General features: G+C 47.2%; 1 protein-coding gene across 1 annotated transcript in view; it reads left to right on the top strand.

Annotated features, from left to right (window-relative positions):
- The first annotated feature begins 6,333 nt into the window (after positions 1–6,333).
- The window catches only part of LOC144166653 (uncharacterized), a 62,838-nt gene continuing 41,641 nt past the window's right edge, over positions 6,334–27,530 (top strand). Inside the window, exon 1 of the mRNA XM_077696185.1 lies at positions 6,334–6,469. Coding sequence (XP_077552311.1) covers positions 6,334–6,469 — 136 coding nt within the window. The remainder of the gene's footprint in view (positions 6,470–27,530) is intronic.

Here is a 27,530-nt window from a genome sequence, read left to right as displayed (position 1 = left end):
GCCTCGAGTCGATGACAAAGAGCTGGTAGATGTCTACAATGCTGAGGATGACTTTGCATCCACCACTCGCCACGAAAAAGACGACGACGATTAGTAGCACCGCAACTAGGAAAATAAACAATGATACTGAAACTTAACTGTGCTTCCGGCACCACTACCCTGCCTTTGCCATTCAAGTTTTGCGCGTGCGTACTACCTTCCCTGAATATTTTTATTACGAAATCTGCAGGATCACCGAGGACGATCTGAAGATAAGAGCCTAGTGAACATTTACCAGAAGTGCTTCGCGCTAAAATTGCTCGAGCGCAATTGTGAGATCCATAATCATACGCCCTAAATCTCTTAAAGGAATTTATCCACGGCGCCACAGCTTGAACTGCATGTTGAAGGGCGGGCACTGTTCAATGAGCAGAAAGATGTTCTACGCGGTAAGCCCCTAGCATCTGAGCCAAACACGTGTCGCCGCTCAAAAAGTGTCGTTTAAGGGGGGACACTGGTCTTGAGGACCGAAAATTTGCCAAAAAATCAATTTTCTGTATTAATTTTATTTGCCTTCTACAGGTCCCAAAGAATGTACCTGCAAAATATCATAGCTGTATCATAAGTATTCCCAAAGCTGTCGCCCTTTGAAGTCGCCTAAATGACCATTTTTGCCCATGTTTGCAAATTTCGTGCCCTGTTTTCTCCGAAGCAATTTTTTTCCCACATGATCAGCTGTCGGGTGCAATATCTTGGGATGTACCGGTTCGATTTACATCGTTTTTGCTGCATTCGAAAGCTTATGAATTCAACAGTGCAATAAAACCACAAAAGTGTAGAATTTTTTTGCTGGCACAAAAGTTTATGCAGTTAGTTTTGCAAAAACATTATTTGATGACCTGCCCTTTACGAATTTTACAGCGTTTGCAGAAACCATGCTAAAATTACTGCAGTTGTATAGTTGCACTCCCTGGTCCTTCTAGAGCACAAAGGGATAAAGCTATTTGAGTATTTCATAGGTACTATTATGAGCAATATGAAAGGGAACACAGGAACGCGTGGCAAACAGCCTCGAAACAGACTCGGAGCGATACGCGGATGGCGCTGTGAAAAACAGAGGGGGAAAGGAGGGCGCTCTTCCACTAACTGTTGGCACTCCCACCACGCTGGGATTTCTAAAAGCCTACGTCATTTCACCGATGATATAGTATCCTCCGAAAGCCGATAAGACGCACGGCGGGAATGGGAACAGTTGTTAGAACAGCGCCCCCCTTTCCACTTTGTTTCCGACGGTGGCCGCTGCGTATCACTGATAGCTGGGTCTGAGGGTGTTTTCCACGCTTTCCTGTGTTCCCTTTCATATTGCTCATAATAGTACATAATAAAAAAATTGTCCGAAACGGAGTGACATAACATGTTGCACAACTCTAGACTTACACCCCATAGACGAACACTGACTGCATATTTGTGCTCAGGATGTTGAAATACACTGAATGTGTAAATCTCAAGCACATAGGTTAAAAAATAACAAAAATGTCCTCAAGACCAGTGTCCCGCCTTAAGGCATAAATCGTAGGGAGCAGAAATTGTTGCTCTACGCAAGGCAAGAGATTCGCGCGAGGGGGGCTGGCTGAAGACACAGCAGGCACGTTGCTTACCACACTGCTATGTTTATGGCGCAGGCTGCCGAATGTGGTCACAGGTCTATACCGCGCGTTTCCGGTCCCCAAGAATGACGCTGAGTCATGTTTCAGCATACTTGACTTCACTTGCATTGTACTGACCCCAGGATACCAGCGTACTAATGTTCTCGCGTTAAAAGTACTCGCGAAGTAAACGCCGTTTGGAGTGATATCAAGAAAAGATTACTCGACAAGAAATAATGACCACGCACACAAACGGGTGTTCATATTTAACCTAATTTCGGAATAAAATTTGAGCGCGTTATTTCTGTTGTCCTCTAGGTACTTGCGTTGCTCTGCAGGTCACCAAACATGCCGTTCCAGCGGCCATCCGGAAGGATCAGGCCAGGACGGCTGTCTTCTGGGCAGACGACTTGGTAGCTGCGAACATATCCGAAAGATATTGGTATTGCCTTTCCCCGCGCAAATAAAAATAAAAATAACGTTCCCCTTTCAAGATGGCGAACAACGTTAAAAATTGGTATGTTGGTTCAAGTTATATTGCATATGCTGTACATCCGCGGTGACCGTAAGTGGCACTTTAACTTACGTGCCGTATCATGAATGAACAGCCATCCTTTAAGAATCTTGGGTGTGCATTGTATTTTTTTTCTGCAGGAAACAAGACAGCTGATACAACCTAACTCTCAAAATGTAGAGTACTCACGTGGCACCCGATCCTTCCATAACGGCTTCAACGAGATTAGCCATGGGGCCGGACATGTGGTGAACAGACCCGTCAGGATTGCAGTACAGCGCCAGCCAAGGAAGCCACTTTTGGAAGGAAAAAAATCAAAGCCACTTTTTTTAAGAAAATGGGGGTTAAAATTCGAGACTGCTTCGACTGTGTCGGAATGACGCAATCGGATAGACGTGAGCTTCATAACGCGAGGGACCGAGGTAATGTTCCAATCACGGGAAGCGGTTTTTATTTAGGCGCTTGATGTGCCTTCTCTTATCATCATCGCGGTTTTTGGAAACGAGTTGTGTAAACTTGGCTTTCCCGCAGTGCGTTTTAGCGCGACACCGAGACTCGTCCGTAAGGCACAGAAAGCTTCTCTTTAAAATAAAGATAGTGTCACTACGCTATCGCTTTAATGAACCAAATTTTCATCAGAACATCTTTGCAAAACCATCGAGGTACTAATTTCATGAAACACGTGCTTCGTTCAATGTCTAAGGCTACTTTTATAAACGCAGCCCTGCTTTTTCATAGCACTGCGCCAGATGTAGCTGCACGTCGGATAATAGAAGTAGTTATAAAAAGTTATATTTATAAAATAAACAGCTATAAAAACAGATATGGAGAGAGCTATCGAATACCAACAACATGGTGTATGGAACAGGGGAATATAAGTTAGCGCGTCGTGCTAGCAAGGACATGATTTCGATTCCCGGTTGCGCTGGCTGCTTTTCCGATGTAGGCGAAAAGCGAAAGGCTCCGTGTGTTGCGATTTCGGCGCAGATTAAAGATCCTTAGGTGGTCAAAAGAAATCCGTAGCCCTCCACTACGGCGCGCTTCGTCGTATCCCAGTTGTTTCTCCGGCATGTTAAACACCACAATCAAAGAATCTATGAATAGCGGCTCTTTAATCAGCCTCTCTTAAAAAGAGGTGAATTTTTTGTGAGCGCGCACGCTCGCATGTTGGGTGATATGTTAGTGAGAGAATTCGTCTGTATAAGCTTTTATTTTTTTGCCTAGTCTTGCCACGTTATTTGTCAACGTCTGTTTTTCGTAGTTCAAGGTATTACCGCTGAACAATGGCACAAGCGCGAGAAGATCACAACTAAAGTGGGAAAATCTAACTGTAAAATGTAGAAGATTATACCAACGTATGCGGAAACCAAAGTGCGGCACAAAGCGACGGGAACTGCTCCCTACCGTTTGGCCTGTCGCTTTGCGCACTTGTGCGAACGCCCCTCCTAAGACACCCCTGGGATTATCGACCCTTTTCCCGTCCTTCAAAGCGACGCCCCAACCAAAGAATATACGCATTTGTATACCAGTACCACGTCGCTTCAAAACTAATCTCGTCGTTTGGAGAATCGAGCCCCAGTTTCGCATTTCTACATCTGCGCCCAACGATTCATCAGCCAATTTACTCTGTGAAGGTGGTTTTGCTGGTCTTACCGCGCGAAAAAAGTTGTGTACATTGTATCATAAATGCTTCGTCTCTGTAAATTGCTTCCTCTTACTACGTCTTTAGCAGCTTCCGCTTTTAACCTTGTCCAGGCGTCATCCCATTGATATTGCTTGCCATAGCCATACAAACACTAATTCGTGAGTTGCAGTGCTTTTAGCATAAAACAAGGTATGATCAACGGAAAGCGTTTGTGGCTTGTGTATTAACATCACATTATTCGTTAAAACACGACTGCAGTGACAAAATGTGAAACCCATATCCTGATATACGTGAAGACCTGCTTGAACTTACGTGAAAGGAGATGACGGTGATGTGAGTTCCATTCAGCGGCTTTCCTGTAAAACAACCGGTTTGGTTAGAGTTTGCTGGTTACCCGAGGGTTAGACGAAAGTTCCTCTGGTCAGGCATGGGAATAAAAAAATGATTCACTGACACTGACCAATTATGAAGACGTTTTCGACGTTTCGGGACCGCATGTACGGGTTCTGTGTTCGCTGGGTTAAAGAAGCAGTCCTTGTCACTTATGCAGCCGGCAACTGTCGTAACGAGCGCGCGTAGACGGCCGGCCTAGTGCCCTCTGTCCGGTTCATCATGAGTGGCGTTGACAGGATCATGTGGCTCTAGCCACCACCAGGATGATAGGTTGCTTACCCGGGCAAAAATAGCGGCGTCATCCTAGTCAATCCTGGGAGAATTTTCACGCGTATATTCGGCAATGGCGTTCGTCGAACAATCACCGCCTAATATCACCCTAGTGCTCCTTGAGTCGTCTTGAAAACTTCCCTGTTACGGAAATTTATACCTGATGGCAATCAGCGCACGGTATAAATAGTACCATAGGCAGTCGAAACTGTACCAGTAGTCTAAACGCGGTCAACAAAACTTGCAGTTTATATAATTCTACAGCTGGAGGAGGCTTCTTCGCATTGCAACATTCACTTCCATTTTCCAACGACATCATAACCCGTACCCCCATCTCTTCTTTGGACGTGCACATCAGAATTCCAATCTATTATATAGAAGGTTTTGTGTAGTGCCAGAAGACGACAGGAGTTGCTGAGGGTCTCATGGACGACTAAGCTGCACCTAAATTACGAACTATTTCCTTGCCCTTGTAAGAATTTCAAACAGAATTCATAATTCTAGCATTTACCTCCAGCTCTCCATACGGGATACACCCGGTGCCGTGTCCAATGTCCTAATACTGCAAGTCGGATATAGAGCGGAGGGCACTCAATGGGTCTTGTACGCGTAGCCCTTCATTGGTTCCCTTCGTCTACAATCACAATCCCAGCGGCTAACTTCATAGCATTCTGCGCTGCCCGTTCTCGCATTGCAGCGCGGCATCGTATCATATTCAACATTGACCGAAGTGCGTGGAAATTTCTGCACGAACGGTTACGTCTGCAATAAACGGAAATTGGTATTAGAGATTAAAACCGACACCAAAGTGCGTATGATCGCCAGCTCTTCCCAGTCGCGTCATGCCTTCAAGGTTATGCACTTACCTTTATTATATTTAGCTAGAGTCTGCAGGTTTCGTGCTGTTCTACACGCGGCCAGGAGCGCGAACAGCACATTCCTTTGATTCTGAGTCACAAACCGTTGTAATGACGATACAAATACTTCCAATGCTGTTCGAGCCTTAATATTTTATTATCACTTATTGCGTGGTTAGAGCAAGCTGCATCATTGTTTTCGCACATATTAGACAAGTTCGTTCAAGCGTAATTTAGTTACAGTACTTGAGAAGCTTGCCCTACGTTGTAGAAACATTTTGTAACTGTTGAATATTAAATGTAACGGCATAAGCTGGCGTTAGTTTCTCTGGGGTATTCATCGTTACCATCGAATCCCCGATGCTGAAACTGGCATTGGCATGTGCATGTAAAGTTCCTTCAGTTGTAGAAACACTTTGTGTGTCGTGAATATTTGCTTCAAGGGAAAAATGTGCAGCCCGTTTCTCGGTGCTATTGATCAGAAGAGTCAAATCACCGTCGCTGAAACTGGCAGTCGCATGCATGTGGAGATTGTCTTCAGCTGTAGAACCACTTTTTAAGTCGGAAATATTTGCTTCAAGTGCCGAATGCGGCGCTAGTTGCTCGGTGCTCTTTATCGCCATCATCAAATCACCGTCGGTGGAACTGGCATTGACATGCATGTGCATATTGTCTTCAGTTGTAGAAACATTTTGTAATTCGGGATTAGTTACTTCAAGGGCCGAGGGGGGCGCCAGTTTCTCGGTTCTATTGATCGCCAACATGAAATCCCCGTTGGTGAAACTGACATTGGCTGCTGAAGAAATCTCCAGTGGGGTAGGAGAATGGGTGGGGATCTGGTCCTCCTCATCTGGTGTGTACGCTTGCGGAACGCCCACCTTAGAGATGATACCTTGACTGTATACCTTCGGCAGGATCCCTATGGCGACATCATGGCCTCCCTTCTTGCCAGCTAACTGCTGGAGAAGCTCTCGCGGGTCGCCGACCAATCCGTACCAGGAGACAACGGTAATTCCGGAGGCAAGCACGATGACGCAGCTCACGCACGTAGCGAACAGCATCTTGCAGCACGTACTACTCTTTGCCGCGCCCTGCTCGCCGTCGGCTCTGGCCCTGTCCCGGACCACGGTAGCTTCTGGATCCCAGGACGGCTGCAATGGCGCCGGTGGGTGAACTGCGTCCTCATCAGGGGCTGCAGTCGACTCAGCTGGCAGGCTGTCTCCGAGAAGATCTCCTTGGGAATCCATGGCAGAACCAAAGGCCGGTTTTGTCGTTTTAGGGAGCAGAATGTCTCTGTGGCGTACAGTAGGCGTGGACACTAATGATGGTAATCGTTCTTTGCGGTTGGCACGTGGTATTATTGTTCTTCTTCTACTTTGTCGCCATATCAAAGCATACTGAAAGCGGTAATTAGCCATGACAGCAATATCCACGGCGAGGAAATTACCAACAAGGCTACTAGACCTTCGAGTAAGCCGCATACACCCATGAACAATATTCAGGTACACGAAATCTAGACTTCTAATCGTTCTAGACTAGACTCCTAAATCTAGACTCCTAATCGTCTAATCCTAATTAACTCCAAATCATATAATCCTAATCAACTTATCATCCTAATCAACTCCTAATCATAAAGCCCCGAAGAAAGAAAGAAGAGCAAGAGAAGGTGCGTATTACCATAGACGGGACGAACATAACACCGTGTCACCGACCACGCAAGGCCGAATCCTGGGATTGATCTTCCAGAACAACGGCAAGGTGGTAGCAACGCTAAGCAAGATTAAGTCCACAACAGAACAGGTCACGAACATGATGCGAAGGGTCACAAACCAGCGAAGAGGACTGTAAGAAGACAACGCGCTCACGCTGGTCCAGGCCTTTGTGACGTCGCGCATCGTGTACGTGGCGCAGTACTTACAGCCACTCCAGAAACACAGAGATCACTTAACGCGATCCTACGCACAGCAACAAAGGTGGCGCTAGGTATCCCGCGCCACTCGTCCACCGAGAAGCTGCTAGGCATGGCCAAACACAACACGTTGGAAGAGTTGGTAGAAGCCCACCTGTCTACCCAGAGAGTGCGGCTCAGCCAAACATCGGCGGGCCGAGTAGTACTGGCCAAGCTAGGCTGGCAAGAGGCCGACCACAAGGAAATGGGACCTTTACCCAAGTTTTGGGCTCAGAAAATCAAGAGCAAACCCCTGCCCAGAACTAGAGAACGGGTCGCAACGACGGGCGCAGAGAGACCAGGGTCAAGGCCCTCATCGAAACGCTAAGACAAGCCGCACAACAAGAAGATGCAACGGGGGTCACCCTCTACACTGACGTATCTCTACCCAAGTTTTCGACACGAGCCGCCATATCGATCACCACGCAAGACGCGCTGGTGACGTGCGCATCTGTCAAAACGGCGTTCCCGGAAGAAGCGGAAGAGGCGGCAATAGCCTTGGCGCTCACACTGCCTAACGCGAGCGAAATGATCACGGACTCGCGAAAAGCGTATGCTAACTATGGAAAAGGGCAGGTGTTTCTGACGGCCCTCAGAATACTACATGGAGGAATACGCCGCATATCTGAGCAGAAAGTCGAACTTATATGGACACTGGCTCGCTGAGGGCTGGAGGGCAACGAACTCGCCCACCAGCTTGCCCGAGAACTTGAACACCGGGCAGACGAGCACGAGCCGCAGGCCATAATGACTTACAAGGACATCAACAGCACTACAGCGAAGGCAGACGGCGGTACCCTAACCAGCACAAATCGCTCAGCAGAGCGCAGCAAACGATCTATAGGCAAATATAAGCAGGACCCTTCCAGCACCCATATCTCCAAAGCAGAATGTACCCCGAGATATATAAGAAAGAGTGTAGCTTCTGTGGCAATTGGGCTCGCTCCGGCATGTCATCCGCAAGTGCGATTTAATCGAGACCATCCCTCCACCCCTTACCCAACCCTCCACACCCTTTCCCACACCCCTTAACGAGCGAGACCTTCCTAACCAGCCCGCCTTGGAAGACCAGCTCGTCCTGATCTCCAGGGCCAGGCAGCCGCGGAAGCATATGGGTCCCGTGAAGGGGGAACCCCCCTATCCGGCCCGTAGTCACCGCAATTTTGTGTGGCTAAAGAAAGTTGTTCTCTCTCTTTTCTCTCCCTTGCGGCTTGTTGCTGAAGTGCATGGGCCTTGCCATTGCCTGAGATACCCGCATGCGCCAGTATTCAGAAAAAGGTCACAAGACGTCCACGGGTCCGAAGCGTGCTGACTCGTTGCCAGATACTTTAGATGACCTCGGAGGTTTCATCTGGTCGTTTAAGACGGCGTAGGGCGCTGATCGCGTCTGTAAGAATCGCCGATTCTTTGAGACGTTCTTGCGTTTCTAGCCATTGAACAGGAAGCTGAATTGAACAGGTCGTTGAATGGCTATCAGCTCGGCCATCTCAGGTGTCGTGTTGTCGAAAAGGTGTATCTTACGTTTTCCATCGCATTCTGTGGCAACGAAGGCAGCAATCGCACGCCCTGTGACTGGGTCAACTGATCCGTCGATGAAAACCCTGACAGCGGTGTTATAATCCGCAAGTCGACTAGGTGCCAAGGATGCTCGGGCCAGTTTCCGTTGTTCATCCCTCCAGCCATGAATGCCGGTGCAGTGCCCAGGGATTGGAGCACATGCGGGCACATCTGCTGTCCACGGTGCTTGCGGAAACTGCCTCTGGGTCCTTGCGGTTGCGGTTAAAGGTGTTGCTTTATTATGCAACGTCCGGCTTCTGTCATAGCTAGGCGATGCTGCTGCGCTAGATGCCTGTCAGAGGTGAGGTCGCCAAGGGTGTTTATGCCAGCCTCTGTGTAGAGGTCCAAGCTGTGAGTCTGGGCTGGAAGTCTACGGGCTATTTTAATGCCCCGCCTGTTCAAAACCTCGAGCTTTTTAGCTTGAGTATTAGTAAGGCAGAGGTATGGTAGGACGTATGGTATCCTAGATTGAATGAGATTTCGGTGTAGGTGAAGGAGCGTCTTGGTAGAACAACCCCACTCATAACCTGCGCACCGTTTGAGTATGTCGAGAAGTCGTAGGCAAGTATCTCTTAGTGCGCAAACTTAACTTTGGTTGCGTAGGTTGGCGTCGACTATGAGGACCAGTATGCGGGCTTTAAAAACTCTGTGCACAACTTACCCATGAAGGCGCAGTTGGATGTCTGGGGTCTCCACATACGTTCACATACCATGTAAATTGTTTTTTTTTCTGGTTAGAGTTCAAGACCACGATTGCGGAGAAATTCCACTGTAACGTGAATGCCTTGCTGGATGGTTCGTTGTTGTGTTATGATATCACCTTTCGTCGTCCAGAGCGTCCCGTCATCGGAATAAATAGTAGTTCTTAGCCACGGAACCTTGCGAAGCACCCTGGGAAGGTCAGCCACCAAAATGTTGAACAGTGTTGGGATTAAGGCGCCACCCTGGTGGACACCTCGCTCGAGCACTCGAGGGCTAGAGATCTCGTCTCCTACCCATACCATATACGAACGTTCCAGCAGAAAGCCCTCCAGAAACCTACGAAGTCCCCTCTCTCTCAATAGACGTATTGTTGTTGCTGGTGGGGCATTATCGAACGCTTTCTCAAAGTCAGTAAGGAGCGAAATGCCATGGCCACCAGGTTGCTTTGCAGCTTCAAGGTCATGAGTGATCATCAACAAGCTGTCGGAAGTTGATTGGTCTGTCCGAAAACCTGTCTGAACAGGTGTGAAGACACGATCCTTCTTTAGTTGCCAACTCAGGCGGCGTGCAACCGTGTGCTCCGACGTTTTTGCTATGGTGGATGCTAGAGATATAGGAGGAAGAGCCGCAGGACCATTTAGTAATTTGCTGGGCTTGGGAATGGGTTTGGCCCATGCTTCTTTCTATGTCACTGGAACGTCTCCTGTAACCCATATGTCATTGTAGTAGTCCAGCATAGCTTCCTTGCCGTTATGGGGAAAGTTTTTAGTGGTGCTGTACGGTATCCCGTCATCTGGCGCACTACAACTGCCTTGCCACTGCGACTCCTGTAGGTTTCCTGCATAATTTCCCATGGCTAACTTGTCCTGCCGAAGTTTTTATTATCAAATTTCGCGCGAACGCTGCATTGACTCCCCACATCACACGCAAATGGCATCACCCGACCGGCGATCCTCCGCCCTACTGCCCATATTGCAACACAACTACAATAGCAAACCTGACCCACCTTATTTGGCACTGCTCTGCGTACCAATCCTTCCGCCCCGTTCTGCTGAATGCCCTACCCAAACCAAGCGAGATACCTCCCACGACACTCAGCGACCCCGATTTTCTTGCTCCCCTTTGGGCGCTTCGCTCTCGAGAGTGGCCTCGCAAAAGTACTTTACCCGGTGTCTACCACCCCTATCCCTGAATTCAGGAACTAACTATTCCTCTCCGGGATGTTCAAATGAACATCACCTCGTGACCACCTCTCCCCTCCCCTTTCCCCCCTTCTCCCCCTACCAGCTCCTGGGTCCTCCTTGTGTTAATAAGACTCACTCACTCACTTCAAGCGGCAAAGTTTATAGGATTGAGCGCTTGGAGATAGGGGCCACTGTTTTGTGCTCAATACATTTCGCTGGCACACGCTTCGGCGGCGGACGGCGACGGTGAAGCGGGCTTTGCTCTATCTACCTGGCTCTTCCAAAAGACGCATTGCAACAATATTTTGATACCTTAGTTTTAAAGGCGATATCGTTTGTTTGACGTTCTAAACGGGGAATTTTTGTCTGTGTCTGTGTCAGCCACGGCATTGAACGCGTATGAGAACATATAATTTATTTTGTCCTTTTTTGTAAAACGCGTGACCACGCCGATTTCTTCTCGCTTTTTCCCCAGTCAACACCTGTTTTAGTACGTGTGCAAGGTGACGTGTCATTACAATTTATTCAAATAAAATATTTCTCACAACTACTCCTTGCCGTTTTGGTGTGCTCATTTTTAAGTGCGATGCACTTTATAACCGACCCTGAATCCGCCGTCCGCATTGCTCCTACTCCTCTCCCCTAGCAACGGCGCGAGGACCGGAGAGGAGCGTCTGTAGCAACGGCGCAGCGACGTCACACCCCACGTGACCCGCGCGCGCTCCGCCTCCCGCGCCGTGGCTGCGCGCGCCCACGCCGGCTCCCGCACCGCTCCTCGCGCCGTGACGTCACACTCCCACGTGACCGCGCGCTGGCGCCTTTGCGTCTGCTACCCCTCTCCTCGCGCCGTGACGTCACATGCTCTGCAGCTGGCGCGCCTCTCCCCCCGTTAGGTTTGCACTCACCCTCGGCGCGCGCCTCTCCCCTCGCCTGACAGCTCCCCCTCGCCGGTACTGCGCCTCTCAAGGCGATGGCAGAATTACTACGCCGTGTACTCTCGGCGCAAGAAATGCATTCGCACTTCCTCACGATTCCCTTCGGGGAGGTGGGGGCAATTTTTAGTTACCAATCTACTGCATTTGTTAGGCAAAAATTACAAAAGCGTGATGAAATAACTGGGGCCCAAGTTCGTCACCGAGACGGACAAGATACGCTGACTGACGTATTGGGGCAGAGCGACCAACGCATATTTCACCATCAACTTTTGCCGTCCCGAAGCGTGTGCGAGCGAGGCATCCAAGCAGACCGTGACCCCTATCGCCAAACGCTGAATGTGATCAGCTTTGCCGCTTGACGTGAAGAAGGCAAAATAACGAGTGTGGTTGGAGGCGCACGCGCACATCGATGTCTCGACACCAGAAGTGTAACATTTCGTCACACCTTGTGCGAAGCAAGCATGGAACATCTTATTCTGCAGTTTCTCCATTTTCATAGATTGAAGAAGAGTGTTTTTCAAAATTCAGATATTGAAGCATAGCATAGGGGCACCCTTGAACATCCTCACCACCTAGCGACCTCAGCCCAGTTCTGCATTTTCAGCGCCCTGGTGAACGTGATTTGGTGGGCGTCTACCTCGTCCCGCACCAGCGACCTTCCGTCCTCCTCTTCCCAACAGAAGAATTCATCATCATCATCATCATCATCATTTCCAAATGTAGTGGGTTATCCATCTGCTGATGCCAGGGGCGCGCGCGCCCTACGGCGGTTGAGCGCGCACGTTGACCTAAGTCACGCTGCTGCCGCTTACACTGTGGATGGCTACTTCAACTTAAAGAATGTATTGACATTTGAAATGATAGTCGTACAGGTTAATCAAAAAGTTTTGTTTTGAATGCGCGAATAGGTTACAGAGACCATGCCATGCGAACGGCACAGAAAAAAAACTACGATTCTGCCGGAATTTGAAACCGCAACGTGACGTAGCGCGCGTGACGCTTGAGACCACTGCGCCACGGCTGCAGAGCACGTGCAATTGTGGAAATAAACTTTAAATTAGATGGACCCATGGGTTCCTGATCGCCGTCTGAAGGGACGTGGACACTGCCGATCCCAAGCAGTGACTCCGTCTTAACAGAGATGACTATAATAAAGTTTTTTCATCATCATCATCAGCACCCCAACGTGTCCTACTTGGTTTTGTGGTAACCGGACAACAGTGACGAGGGTTAATCCCACGGGATGGACATGTGTCGGATGAAGACGCAGATGTGGCGTGACATGACCTAGATTGGAACAATGCGGACAGCGCTGGGCCAGGTGTGCGCAGCGGGACTTGCTAACGAGCGGGCCTAGGGGGGAGGGGTCTTCCAGTAAAGGTGTGGTTTTCCGGGGCTTCGGTGTCTTTCTTGGGAACTGCGGCCGGGTGCAAGGACCCCGGTGCCACAGCTTATAGAATGCGTGGATGGTAAAGCGAATAATACTTGAATAACGGTTGCGGAGTAAGGTCTCCTGAGCCTCCACTATTGCTGATAACGAGCAACTGCACTACTGCGGGAAAAGACAGCTGTCGCAAATGTGTGCCAGGCTACGACTGCGATTTTGCACTGCGGAATCGGTGATTGCCGTACTTTTGTTCCAGGCTTTACACTAAAACCTTTGACAGATATTGCTCTCGTACCACCTCAATGACTCTCCGCAACTCTTCTGCACTAAACTAACGACATTATATTTTCTACAAGAGTACCGGTCGCGTAGAAACATGCAATTTGCACCTCCGGTGAAACGAATTAGTCGCCTAAGCGCGCGGTCGAAGCGTCGTAAATGAAAATGTGGATGATCTCATTAAACCAGTAGTGTTGAGTTGTATGGGGCTCATTGACTTTAACTAGGTTTATTGCGCTGTAGAAGCTTACAAAACAAATCGGTATTAATTACGGCACGAATACATTTGGGGCGAACTTATAGCTTCTCGGTCGCATTGGCATGGTCTGATGCCTGTCCTCATGGCAATCAGGCCTGTATAGGAATCAGACATCGAAGGATCAAATAAAAAAAAATTCACGCATCCCCACGAAGTGAATTGGGACGACTGGCAGAAGCACTTGGGATTTTTCTTACCGTAAATCACCTGTGAGAGTGCTTACTGCTGCTAAACCTATTTCCAATCCAATTCATTTCAATTCAATTCAATGCAAATCTAATTCAATCCATTCCAATGCTCCTCGCGCATGCGCAGCACAGCTCTCCAGGACCGCTTTCTCTCTCTCTCTCTCTCTCTCTCTCTCTCTCTCTCTCTCTCTCTCTCTCTCTCACACGCACACACCTTTTGTGAACCTTTTATATATATATATATATATCTCTCTCTAACCTTTTGTGAACCTTTTATTTCTCTCTCTTTATCGTTACCCCTCTCCCTCTCTAACCTTTTTTGAACCTTTTATTTTGTTTTTAACCTTTGGTTCACAGACGTTTCGATTTACACGGTGCTCAACTGCATCACCGCATCTCTTCAAGATGGCCGGGACCCAGTCTAATATTACGACCATCCTTCAATGGAACTGCCGCGGTCTTAAACAAAAAGCAGCTGCCTTAAATCAGTTCATTAGCACTCTTGACCCAAAACCGGCGGTTGTCGCCTTGCAGGAGGCTAATTCATCTGTCAAACTACCTGGCTACGTCCCTTATGGTTCCATTGACACGTTCCCTACGCTTACTCTAGTGCATAAAACCATCTCAGCGATTCATCACGTCACCCCACAACGGGGATGCAATCAAGTTCTCATCGAGCTCCTCTCCCCTTCGACTAAAACTAAGTCTAGCCTTTTCATCCTGAATGTATATTGTCGCCCTTCTCAAAAGACAGTTGATATCGCCACCACTATAAGAGATACAAATCTCCTTGTGAATGGCAGACCGTTGATCATAGCGGGCGACTTCAACGCCGCCCACCCGCAGTGGGGTTACACGTACAAAACAAAAAGAGGCGCCCTGCTGGCCCAGGCCGCAGAAGATTTTCAGCTTATCTTGCTCAATCACCCGGATTCACCCACCCGTACGGGTGGGTGAATCCACAACTCCCGACTTATCTTTTTTAGCCGGGAATCTCGATGTCATCTGGACTTCAACTCATGAAAATTTGGGCTCTGATCACGACATTGTTCAACTCACCATCCGGAATAGGCATTACAACGCCAAAACAGGTGTAGCCCGTATTACTAATTGGGACGCCTTCCGAAAGGCTACATCCTCCCGCTCAATTGACACCACTCAACCTTTTAGCGCTTGGATTGACGACCTCGTCCAAACAGTACGGACGCACACCAAAAGTATCGCCACGTCCTACCAAACACCCAGCGTCGACCCCAAACTCCTTCACATTTGGGAAGCCCGTCGAAGCCTCACTAAGCGATGGAAACGCCAACGCCACAATCGCCGACTTCGCCATAAAATTGCCGCACTAAATCAAACCGCCACTGAATATGCCAAACAACTATCGAAAGAAAATTGGCTTCAACTATGCGATAGTCTTCAAGGGACCCTGACCACACGTAATACTTGGCGCTTACTTAGACATCTGATCGACCCCCTAACTAGCAAGAGTGAATCCCAACGAAGCATGATTCGGACCATACATTCTTTTCAAGGTTCCCCAAAAGCCCTTCTACAAGCCTTAACAGATCGATACCTCAACACCAACAAGAACTTTTCCCCGCCCCCATACACAGGACTGCCGAATGACCTACTTGACAGGGACTTTCAAATTTACGAATTGGAATCAGCTCTCTCAGAATGCAAGAAGAATAGCGCTCCCGGACCAGACCAAGTAACTTACAGGCTTCTGGCAAACCTGGACGGCAACTCCCTTGATCATCTACTTCACCACATTAACACCCACTGGTCATCTGGTCGCCTGCCTCCCCAATGGAAAACCGCGGAGATACGCTTCATACCTAAGCGCAACAAGTCACCTCATCTGGACAACTTGCGCCCGATATCCCTCACATCCTGTGTGGGTAAGCTGGTAGAACGACTTATACTGAGGCGTCTTCAACCATTTTTGGAGGACAGAGGCCTATTCCCCAATACCATGTACGGGTTCCGCAAACACCTGAGTACCCACGACATCCTCCTCCGTTTGAAGGAAGAAGTCTTGGCGCCGGCTACCCGTCATTCTCCGAGGGCCATCCTAGCACTTGATCTTAAAGGCGCCTTCGATAACGTTTTACATTCAGCTATTCTCTCCCGGCTCAATCAGACTGGATGTGGCCATCGCGTGTACTCCTACATTTCAGATTTTTTAACCCAACGCCAGGCTATCCTGAAAGTTGGCGACCTCACGTCGGATCCTATATTGCTTGGTGATCGAGGCACGCCGCAAGGTTCCGTATTGTCCCCACTTCTGTTCAATCTGGCCTTAATCGACTTGCCCAAACAACTAGATGCCATCCCCAAGATACATCATGCTCTATATGCAGATGATATCACCATATGGACAGATACAGACTCTATAGGAAACATACAAGATGCTCTCCAAGAAGCCACGGACATTGTGCAGTCTTACGCATTGTCAGTGGGTCTTCAATGCACACCTCATAAGTCTGAATTAATAATTGTGCGCAAGCACCCACCTGCTCGAACTATCGAGCCCATTTCCTTACATTTGGACGGCCAGGACATCAAACCCAGCTCTTCAATCAAAATTGTCGGTCTCACCATACAAGCAAATACACGGAACGATCTGACCTTATCCAAATTATCCAAGACATTCACTCAAGTTACGCACATGCTCCGACGCATCTCTAACCGCCATCGGGGCCTGAAAGAACAAGATATGATTAGACTAGTTCGAGCACTTCTGATCTCTAGGGTTATCTACGTTGCTCCATACCTCTGCCTCACGAAAGGAGACTTGGACGCCTTTGACAAGTTGATACGCAAGGCATTCAAACAGGCATTGGGCCTGCCTATGAACACCTCTACTCAGCGGCTTCTACAACTGGGTCTTCATAATACGGTTTCAGAATTAATTGAAGGCCACCTTGCCAGCCAACGTGTCCGGCTCACTCAAACACCTGCGGGCCTTTGGCTACTCAAACGCCTACGACTCGCGCACCCAGCATCTCCTCCTGCTCTTCTTGTCCTCCCCGAGGTTTGGAGATCTGCTGTACGGGTTCGTCCAATACCGAAGAACATGCACCCTGATCTCCACCCGGGCAGAAGACAAGCACGGAGTCAAGCCCACGAGAACATTTATGGGAACCGTCTGGACGTCGCGTATACAGACGCTAGCTCGTATCCAGGCGGGCAGCACAAGGTTGCAACCGTCACCACCAAATCGGCCCTTATAACCTGTGCTTCAATTACCACGACATCCACGCATATTGCTGAGGAACTGGCGATCGCACTCGCACTTATTCACACCAAGAGCGCGGTCATCTTAACCGACTCCCACGCTGCCTGTCGGAGCTTCTTGGTGGGGAGGGTGGCCCCACCAACTTTCCGCCTCCTCTCGCAACATCAGCCACAACGAAACGTCGCCCTCGTCTGGACACCCGCCCACTGTACATTGACAGGCAATAATTTTGCCCATCATCAAGCCTGCGCACTCTCCTCCCAGGCCCCAGAAGAACAAGCGGAGTCCACACCACTGGTTACGTTTCAAGACATTACACAGTACTATCGACTCGACAGGCAACAATTCCCTCAACCTCACTCCAAGCTGTCCAAATCAGAAGAAACGACTCTTCGTCGCATCCAAACGAATACCTTCGTTCATCCAATTCGCTTACACCACATGTTTCCCACTCAATTTCCCGCCCAATGCACTTTTTGCTCTAAGCCTGGCACACTCGTCCACATTTTATTAGAGTGTACGCATAACCCTGACCTCCCACCCTTTCCTTCCCCCCTGCCCCTCCATGAGCTGTGGGAGAATCTGATCACCAGCGACCACCTGGACGTCCAGCAACTACTGGCATCTAGGGCGTCGGTCGCCCGGTCGTCACTTGGATTCCCGGACTAGGGAACCACTCCTACTTTATAAGGCTCATTAAAGTTTCATACTACTACTACTACTACTCTGCGTCTCTCCTTCCCTCCCTCCCTGTCCCTCTCTCTCTCTCTTACCTTTTGTGAACCTCTTGTTCTTGTTAACCTTTTGTGAACCTTTTGCTCACAGATGTTGTGATTTACACAATGCTGTGCGTCTCTCTCTCTCCCGTTCCCTCTCTCTCTCTCTCTCTCTCTCTCTCTCTCTCTCTCTCTCTCTCTCTCTCTCTCTCTCTCACCTTTAACCCTGTGTGAACCGTTTTATTTTGTTCTTCTTAACCTTTTGTGAATCTTCTTTTCCCCGATGTTTCGACTTACAAGGTGCTGTGCTGTGAGCACGGGCGCCGGACAAGCCTCAGCCTTGAGTTGCTTCGCCCCTAAAATATTGCTGTCCCCATTCCCATCCAAAGTCCCATAACCCATTCCCTTCTTCCAGTATCCATTCCCTTATAGCTCAACCTTCCCTGCTACTTCCCAGGGTAGATGAGGGGAGTCTCCCCGGGCACGCTCTTCTGTCTGTCACGTCGCTTAAAGGAGCCATGAAGAGAAAATACAACTTCGTGTAATTTGAAAGAACTAGAATTCAATATCTCACTCCGCTCCATTACAGCCGCAAAAGATGTTTTTTAACGAAAAAAAAGCAAGAAGTATTTAAAAACTTTCAAATTTTGCGCCACAGTGACGTGTTATGAGAAAGAATGACGTCATACGGGCCAACAATAAAACATAATTTTCAGTGCGTTAATTGCACGTTAGCATTCAAGTGATGCGGTCAAATGAAACTAGAGGCCCCACTACAGACGTCCAGTCATGTGTCGTCACGACCGGTCAGTTAGGCGACCGCCAATCGCACAAACAAGGTTCCGTGACGTCATAGAAAAGTTGCGGAAAATTGGCTAGGGGGTCGCGACTGCTTCACACGTTTTCTTTAATATATCCGTTATTTGTTCGAAGATTGCGATGATATTGGTATCATTGTTATCGGGACTAAGCAGTCTTTCTAACAAACCCAACTTGTATTTTGTCTTCATGGCTCCTTTAAGAAGCATCTCTCTTACCTCTTTTCCCACTCACTAAAGCATTTTGACTTCTGTCTTGTTCATTTATCTTCCCATTGCCGACAACCGGGATACATATTTGGTGCGGGTTTAGGCTGTGATTCTAAATTATAGCCAGTTTAAAATTACTGCCCCACGGCCCGTCGGCCGACCGGTCTTGCCTGCGCCTTCGGTCACACTACGCGAACTTCCCATCGGCCGACGCGTTTGTGTCGCCGTCGGCGTAGTGTGACAAGCGGTCTTCCAATTCGGAGTTCCGCCGTTTTATCGTCATCGTGTAAGCCTAGTGTGAGCGCGCCTTAATGAGTTTCGTGGCAATAGTGCAAAAAAGTAAATATAGATAAGCATGGTAACGTGTAAGCGTGCTGCAGGCAGTGCTATTTAGCCAATGGTGCGGCCGCAACCCACCGACGCTGAGCAGACGATGATTCTGTCCGCCGAAAGAGCGAGAAAAAAGCCGTCCAATCGCGCGATCTCTGCTTCGGCACGCACATGGGAAGGGCACGCACATGGGAAGCAGTACGGTTACACACAGAAAAGTGTGGGAAAGCGCCGATTTAATCTGCAACGAAAGTGCAAGCTTTCTGTTTCTCGTGAAAAAGTAGGGCTTGGCACAGATGACGTTGACTTCCCATCCTTACGACTGCGCTTGTTCATTAAGTTTGTTCAAAACGTCTTTAGGACCCCTTTACTCTGGATGCTACATTTTGTCGCGTGTGAGTGATGTCTATCTTTCATGAAATATTTAATAATACCCTCCAGTAATAAATAACTTAACATTGTTTACTCGTGAAATGTGCAATCATCGTAAAGACCGCAACATAGAATCAATCGTGTTAGAAAACTTGCGCCACCTCACCGCGAGGGGAACCCTGTGTAGATGCGACGCATCGTTGGGTTCACTTGGTGTTTCCGTTGGATTGATTCTGAAATCGCGTGAAACGTGTCGGGAACGCGTATGATTATTATGTTTTATGATTATTATTATGTTTTATTGGACAATCTTGGTCAATCTCTCTAAGTGACCAAGATTGGGCTTCGCTGTCACAACGACCTTTACTCCATCATTGTTGCTGTAAGTGGGAGCTTCTTTTCTTTTATTGCAAGTGTTAATCATTGCCCCATCATGCGTTGTATCAGTATCATCTTGACGTAGTTTGAATGAGTCAAGGATATAAGGCGAGTTCGTAGCGTTTGATTCTGTCTCGGTTTTGTGGCGCAGTGAGAAGAGCACCATGTACCTCGCGTTCTGTCCACAGGGTCGTTGGATCGAAACCGGGCGCCGCTAACAATTATTTTTTTTATAGTGTAGGGGGAGGGGTATGGACGGACAACAACGCCGTATGGAGGGACAAGGCGAGTGAATGAGATGCAGTCGCATCTAAAATGTAGACAATGTTTTTAAGTTGATATAAACAATGTTCAGTAGGTAAATATTGACTTATAGGCTTTACTGAGGAATAGTAAAGACCCCATGGTGGGGAAAAGGTGGGGAAAAGGGAATGAAAGGGTTGGGGCAAATAGCATATCGATTATTCAAGTGTCGTATTCCGTCTTTGCGGACGACGTTTGAGTGGAATATTTAGAATTAGGTTCTGCTTGTTATAGTTTTGTAGCGGGATAATGAAGGCAGATTAAAGTTATGGGAAGAGTATTGATTTCAAGATTTTTTTCCAATGCTTTCTTGTTAACCAGGTGCTTTTCAAGCACTTATGTATAGGATATTTTGCTATTGCGCACAATCACAACCTTGAACAGCGGTATTTCTCACCTTTTAGTTTTTTTTATGTGGTTATTGTAGTTTTGCTTGGGTTTTTTTTTGTGTGTGCGTGAGAGAGTACACGTGTGTTTTATTTTTAGAGTTTCAACATATCAGAATTCGCTTCTAATGCCAGCATCCGATGCAATTTTTTTTTTATTCTGCGTGATTTTCTTTGGTGCAGTGCTATTCTGGAGACGTGACTATGCCTTCAGCAGCATCCATGTCATCCGTCTAGTGCATCAGTTCCAGCACGGCCGCATCGAACCTGATAAAACAAACGAAAACGACCACGGTCCTTGAGGCTTTTGCGCCTTCTAGCGCGATTTGAAAGCCACTGTTGACAATGCACGACAACCTAAGCCAGCACCGTTGTCGGCAACCCACATTACTTACAAACATGTGGCTGGCAACGTGTTACACCCCTTTTTTCGCCTAGATGAGAATAGTGAATGGAGCGAAGTTAAATATCTTGATTGGAAGGTGGTCAAGTTTTTAAAATGGTGTGGAGAATTGACCTGAACTGTGCTTAATTTTAAACAGTACTCATATCAGACGTAAACCGGCAAGATAAATGGTCGCTTTGGCTCAAGGGAATTCACCTGCGAATAGCGGTCGCTATATTATGTTAGCTACACAGCAAGCTTCACCACTACCCCAAATCATTGGTTTGCTTCCTTAAACGTTAAAATTGAACTGGAGTTGAAAATGAGTGACAATTTCTGCCACGAACAGTGCGGGGAAAGTCATCTTTTCTTGAAAACGCTGTGATTATTCTCTTGATTCCCTATGCGTATATAAAACTGGAAAACTGGGGGTTAATGTAAGCACCTTGGTGATCAGAGTGTGAATTTGGGCTCATTGATGATGTATACTTGTAGATGTAACGTAAAAGAAGGGACAGGACAAGACGGAACCAAATACCTTGGTGAGAAAAATTTTCCAGAGAAAGAAAGAATAGACTGCGGGGCAGAGTGTGCTTTCAGTTGCTGACGAATGAAACTCAATCTTTTCTAAAGCCGAAGCGCTGGTAAAACCAAGCCTAAGATTAGTAGCACCAGTGCTACTACTACAAGCCAGTGCTAAATGGAGGCAAAATTACAAGCTGAAATAATCTCAAATGATTCCCTTTAATTGTGCAGCATTTTTTGTATGGCAATTTCAAGCGATATAGCCTCACTCGAATACACGACGATCGCTGGATTTTCCCGGAACGAAATGATCTCGTCGTGGTACTGCGAGTGTGAATAGCCCGAGTAGCGAGATTATGTGCGAGTAACAGGAGCATGTTCGCAGAAAATATTAAAGCATAGCTGCAATGTAACCGCTTCTGTCCATGGTAACCCTTTTAGGGGCCAGTAGCTTATAGATGCCTCGGCCTAAGAGGCTTAAGAGTGTGATAACAAGTTAGCCAGATACCGCTAAGGGAGCGAAGTTGCGAAAATGCACGTCGTAATAAAATTGCATTGAAGCATATAGACGTGTCACAGCTGTCACCGATTGCGCCGGCGGTTGAAGACAAGAGCCGGATGCGATAATTTGACCCTTCCATTTGTTTTTAAAGCATAATTGCTATCTGAAATGCTTCATTATCTATGCATAAAACAGTAAAATATTATTTTTTACTATTCCAAGTAACCTTACTTAAACCTATCGTCCTGGTTTTTAAAATTTACTTGTTCGGGAGTGTGGATTACTTTTGCACCCGGCGGAAGTCTGCTAGCTTTCGGTAATTGCACCGCCGAGCGATATGGTTTGATCCTTCGGACTATTGCGAAATCATTGCGTTACGAGAGTGGAGCCTCAAATTGCGAAGGAGGCGCCTTTTCAGTCTTACTATGCGCACCCTCCCCATGCAGGGAAACCCCCAGAATGACCGCGCCCTATGAATTTGAAAACTTGGCCAAGTTTATTGGTTTAAATGAAGAATCACACAACTTTTCGTACTGTAGCGGTGTGTCTGATCCATCAGTAAGAAGAATGTAGGCTTAATATTTGCTTGATACGAAGTTATGGCTTAATGAAGGCCCGATTTAGAAGAATCATTGCGACTGAAATTGGCTATTGGGGAACTTACATTCAGACAGTAGAGCTAAAGCTCCCGAAGTAGGTTCTCGCTCACAAAAGAAGGCTGTGCTGTGCATGGATACTCGCGGTTGTAGTTTCAGTTACAGAACCTGGAACAGGCTACGGCCCAATAGAACACTCTGTGTGCGCAAATGTTTAAAGCACACAAAGTGATGAGGACTGACTTACCAGTTAAACTCATGTCGGCGTGGCAGTGGCCTGCTCAGCAACAGCGCTGGCCCACTCAGTCGGGAAATAATTTCCCGTCACAAATTTTCCTGACCATATAATAGACGGCCAGGGAGCTTCTGGTTGTCTGAAAATTTTAGTTGTTCGAAGCCACGTGGCCTCAAAATTGAAAATAAAATCAGATGACCGCATTATTTATGCCTGCCAGAGGTTAATGTAAGAAAAGATGCAATATTCCTGGGAGCGAACTATCGAGCACGTCCCATTTTTCAAGATTGCCAATTGGGTGGATGCTTTCATGCCAACTGTCCTTTGCGCGACATGCATAAATAACCCATTTGCTTACGATTACACAACCCCTTTCTGCGCATACGGCCGAAAGGACATCGTTATCGTCTGTGGAACGTAGCAACAGGGAATTGGTAGCAGCGATAACACAACGGGTTCAATAAGCATTCGTTTGGAGCTCAGCTAAATCGGACAAAATTCATTTCGTCACTTCAGAAAGACGCACTGTAATCGTATACACGTCAACAGAAGAGCTGCGCGAACTAGTAGGAGACTTGGGCGCTGGGTATTTAATTTACTTACTTAATTTACTTCAGTAATTTTCACTCACATTTAACCTACTGTGTAGAGTCATGGGGCTACACTTACACATCGTACTGCACACCTATCAATATTTTACAAAAGAGGGCAGTGCGCATAATAGCATCAGCAGCGAGAACTGCAAAATCTTCGCCAATTTTTAAAGAGCTGAACATCATGCGCTTCAATAAAGAACGAGATTACAAAACAGCAATAGTGATCAAGAGGGCCATAAGTACTAACACTCCGTACCACTCATCTATCTTAAGCTTTCCCAGTAGAAATACTAGGCATGCCAACAATAACAACCTGAACCTACCGAAGATATCAAATGTATACGGGTGTCGAAGCCTTCCTTTCATTGGCACAAAAATATGGAATAGCCTACCACTAACAATAAAATGTATGGCGCAAAACGAGCAGTCAATAAAAACCTACATGATGTCTGACACATATAGTTCACCTAGTTGAAAGTTTGCTTTGCAGCACATAATACGTATTTTCCCTGATACATTGGAGTTCCCAAGTGTATGTGCCGTTATTCTTGTTCAATCTTTGGCGTTTATTTTTGTATTGTATCAACACATCTTTCATGTTACATGTATTGAACTCCTGATATGTTCCTTGTTCTTGACTTGGATGAAAAAAAAAGTGAAATTTTTTGTATGGATCCAAGAATAACCTTGGGGCTATGGATCCAGATGCTAATCACACACTTGTATATATGAAAATTTCTGAAAAATAAAAACCTTCTTCTTCGTCTTCTTCTTCTTCTTCTTCGTCTGCTAGCACGCGAAAAAAAAGCCGCACCGCACACAGTAGACGAACTGGTTCCCCGGCGACGACCGGCGCACTCTCCTAAAGTACTCCTTCAGCATTTCTTAGAAACGTTTTACGGTCTGAAAGGCTTTTAAAACGTGTTCAATGGAGCGTTTAATGTTTAGAATAGGTTTTGAGAAGTTATTGCAGACAAACGTTACTGCTCTATTCTCGTCCGTTACCTTATTGATTTGATGGAAACGTTTTATTTTCGTTCTCAGGTATCTTGCTGAGGGTATTGTGAAGCCCGAGTGCCTCGAACCGTTCGGTTGGGGCTGTTAACGGGATCCCTATGGCCTGTTTATAAGCGCGCCTTATCATGACATTTAGCTTGGCTTCTTCATCGCGTTTCAGGTGCAGGAATGGGGCGATATATGTTACTCTACTAATGACGAAGGCTTGTACCAATCTCACGAGGTTGTGTTCTTTCATCCCGTGGTGTCGATTGGCTATTCGTGAGATCAGGCGAGTTGTTTGGTGTACGCTCTTTTCGAGAGCAAGTGTGGTCTCTGAATTCTGTCCGTTGGCCTGGATGCGGAGGCCCAGGACTCGGATACTTGAAACTGTCGGGATGCGTTGGCCTCCGCATGTAAAGAGCTGATTGTCCGGAGGTACTGAGTCTGTCCGGCGTCCCCTGCTAGTCGGGCGATAGAGTAGAACCGCTGATTTCTCTGGAGAGCAGTCCAGGCCACGAAGGATCACGTAAGTTTCTATTACCTCTATTGCCCTTTGTAGTGTGTCTTGTATCTGTCCGTCACTGCCACCCGGAACCCACAGCGTGACGTCATCTGCATACAGGCTATATTGCAAGCCGTGAATGTTATCCAGGAGTTCGGGGAGGCCAATCATGGCTACGTTGAACAGGAACGGAGAGAGGACAGAGCCTTTCGGCGTCCCCCTGCTCCCCAGTTCCAACGTGTCCGATTGAATACCCCCTGCGCTGACCGTAGCCGTGCGGTCCGAAAGAAAGTCGCTATCGTAATCGTACGTCCTGCGGCCTAGACCCAGTTTGGTTAGGTTTTCGAGGATGGCCGTGTGTCTTACGCAGTCAAATGCTTTTGTGAGATCAATTCCCAATATAGCCCGGTTGTCTAGTGGTGAGCAATGCGCTCCGTCTGTGATGTCATGTTTAAGTCGAATCATCACGTCTTGTGTTGAGAGTTTCGGCCGAAAACCGATCATTGGGTGTGGAAATAGGCCGTTTTCGTCCATGTATTTGTTGATTCTGTTGAGGATCCCGTGTTTCATAAGTTTCCCGGCACATTAAGTAAGAGATATAGGTATTAAGTTTTCTATCTTTAGCTTTTTGCCTGATTTGGGAATCATGACTACCTTCGCGGTTTTCCACTGGCCCGGGATTTGAACCCGTTCCCAGCACACGTTCATGTACCGGGTTAAGGCCTCGACAGATTTGTTTATTTATTTATTTATTTATTTCAGGTACCCTCATGGCCCAGAGGGCATTAATGAGGGGAGTGGTACATCTGGGTGGTCGAATTGTACAGACATTGTAAACAAATGAAACAATATACACAAACACTAAACCAATAAGTATGCAGTAGTGCGCAGGTATATACAAAGTCTTTACACAAATATACACAGGTATTGCCTCTAGCATAGAAAACTAACAAAACTAACATTGAATATTGCATGCCAACAAAAATACCAAATTGAAAGAAAAATAAACTGTGGCAAAAAAGGCCACAAACTAGACAGAAGTGAAGTAATCAGACACTTTTTTTTAAAACTGGTCAATGTTGTTAGTAAGCATTAGGGCTGGTGGCAAGCGATTCCACTCCGCTGTAGTTCTAGGAATAAACGAATTTGAATATGATACAGTGCGGCATTTCGGGATACCAACTTTGCAAGAATGATCTATGCGCAACGAAACATGAGTGGGGGGTGAGATAAGAGCATTTTTAAGGGTGGCGTTTAGTTTATAGATTTTAAAGAAGAGGCACATGCGCGATACCTTTCTGCGCAGTGCGAGTGGTTCGAGAGATAGAGTTGTTTTCATTTGCGTTACGCTTGATAAACGGCCGTAGTCATGAAGAATGAAACGCGATGCACGGTTCTGGATTGCTTCAAGAGCATTTATTAATGATTTATTGCATGGATCCCACACTGAAGACGCGTATTCGAGTTTTGACCGAACAAGTGACTTATACAATAGTAGTTTAACCGAAGCGGGGGCTAAGAAAAAATGTCGCCTAATAAAACCAAGCATTCGGTTAGCATTCAAGATAATAGAAGAGACGTGCATATTCCAACTAAGGTCTGCTGTCAAGATAACCCCGAGGTATTTATAAGACGACACTGGTAGCAATGGGGAGCTGCTTATACTGTAAGAGGAAGGGTGTAAGTTATGTTGGCGTGAGAACCGCATTACTTTACATTTATTAATATTAAGTGTCATATGCCAAGTCGAGCACCAATTATCCAGTCCAGATTCCGTTGTCCAGATTCAGTTGTCCAGATTCCGTAGCATTTTATTTGTAATGCCGTCTGGACCCGGGGCGGAGCGGGTTCGCAGGTTGTGAATGGCACCTCGTACTTCGTGCACCGTGATGGGGCGGTCCATGGTTTCGTTCGCGGTTCCTGAATATGACGGGAGCACTTCTGCGGAGCAGTCCCCTATGTACTTCTGTCGAATTGTTTCAATTAGCTCTTTGTCGGAACCTTCAAATCGGTGAAGCAGAATACTCCAGTTGTGCCTTTGCGTGGTCTTGCTACTTTCCGGGTCAATGAGGCAGCGGAGAAGATTCCAAGTTTTCGCAAAACCAATCTGGGATTCCATGCTGTCGCATGTACTGTACCAGTTTTGCCGCATCAGTTGATTGGCGTAGTTTTCAATGTCCCTATTAAGGGCGGCAAGACGTCGTCATAAGTTACGATTTAATTTTTGTTTTTGGAGTCTCTTTTGAAGCCTTGTTTGGCCTCCCACATGTGTAGGAGTTTAGCATCAGCCTGGTGAAGATCCGCCTCTACAGGGATATCCTTGGTGGCTTGCTTAGTATCCCTGTGCAGTTGTTCTGCCCATTCTTGAATGTCATCTATGTCGCTTGTAAGAGGGCCATCGTTTATATCATAGACACGCTCGGCGGCCCTGATCTTGCGAAAGGTATCCCAGTCAACAATCCTAAGTTGTTTCCCATTGTGCTCCGTCTCCAAGAGGCTCCGTCTCCTTTGCTTCAAAACCATGTTGGACAAATAAATGATGTTTCTGTCTCTCTCTCAGTGTGGCTAACTTTACCTCCAAGCCTGGAATGAACAGCGGCGTTCAGTAAACAGACCCAGTGCAGGAGCTTCCCGCTTGGGTGGTACGTCGTTTGACGATTCTGCATGACTCGGGGGCGTTGCTTCTGCCG

Source organism: Haemaphysalis longicornis, unplaced genomic scaffold, assembly GCF_048455015.1.
Source record: "Haemaphysalis longicornis isolate Haplotype H1 unplaced genomic scaffold, Haemaphysalis longicornis Haplotype H1 scaffold_18, whole genome shotgun sequence".
Classification (NCBI taxonomy): domain Eukaryota; kingdom Metazoa; phylum Arthropoda; class Arachnida; order Ixodida; family Ixodidae; genus Haemaphysalis; species Haemaphysalis longicornis.
The sequence above is the reverse complement of the archived record's forward strand: the minus strand, read 5'-3'. Positions and strand labels throughout refer to the sequence as shown.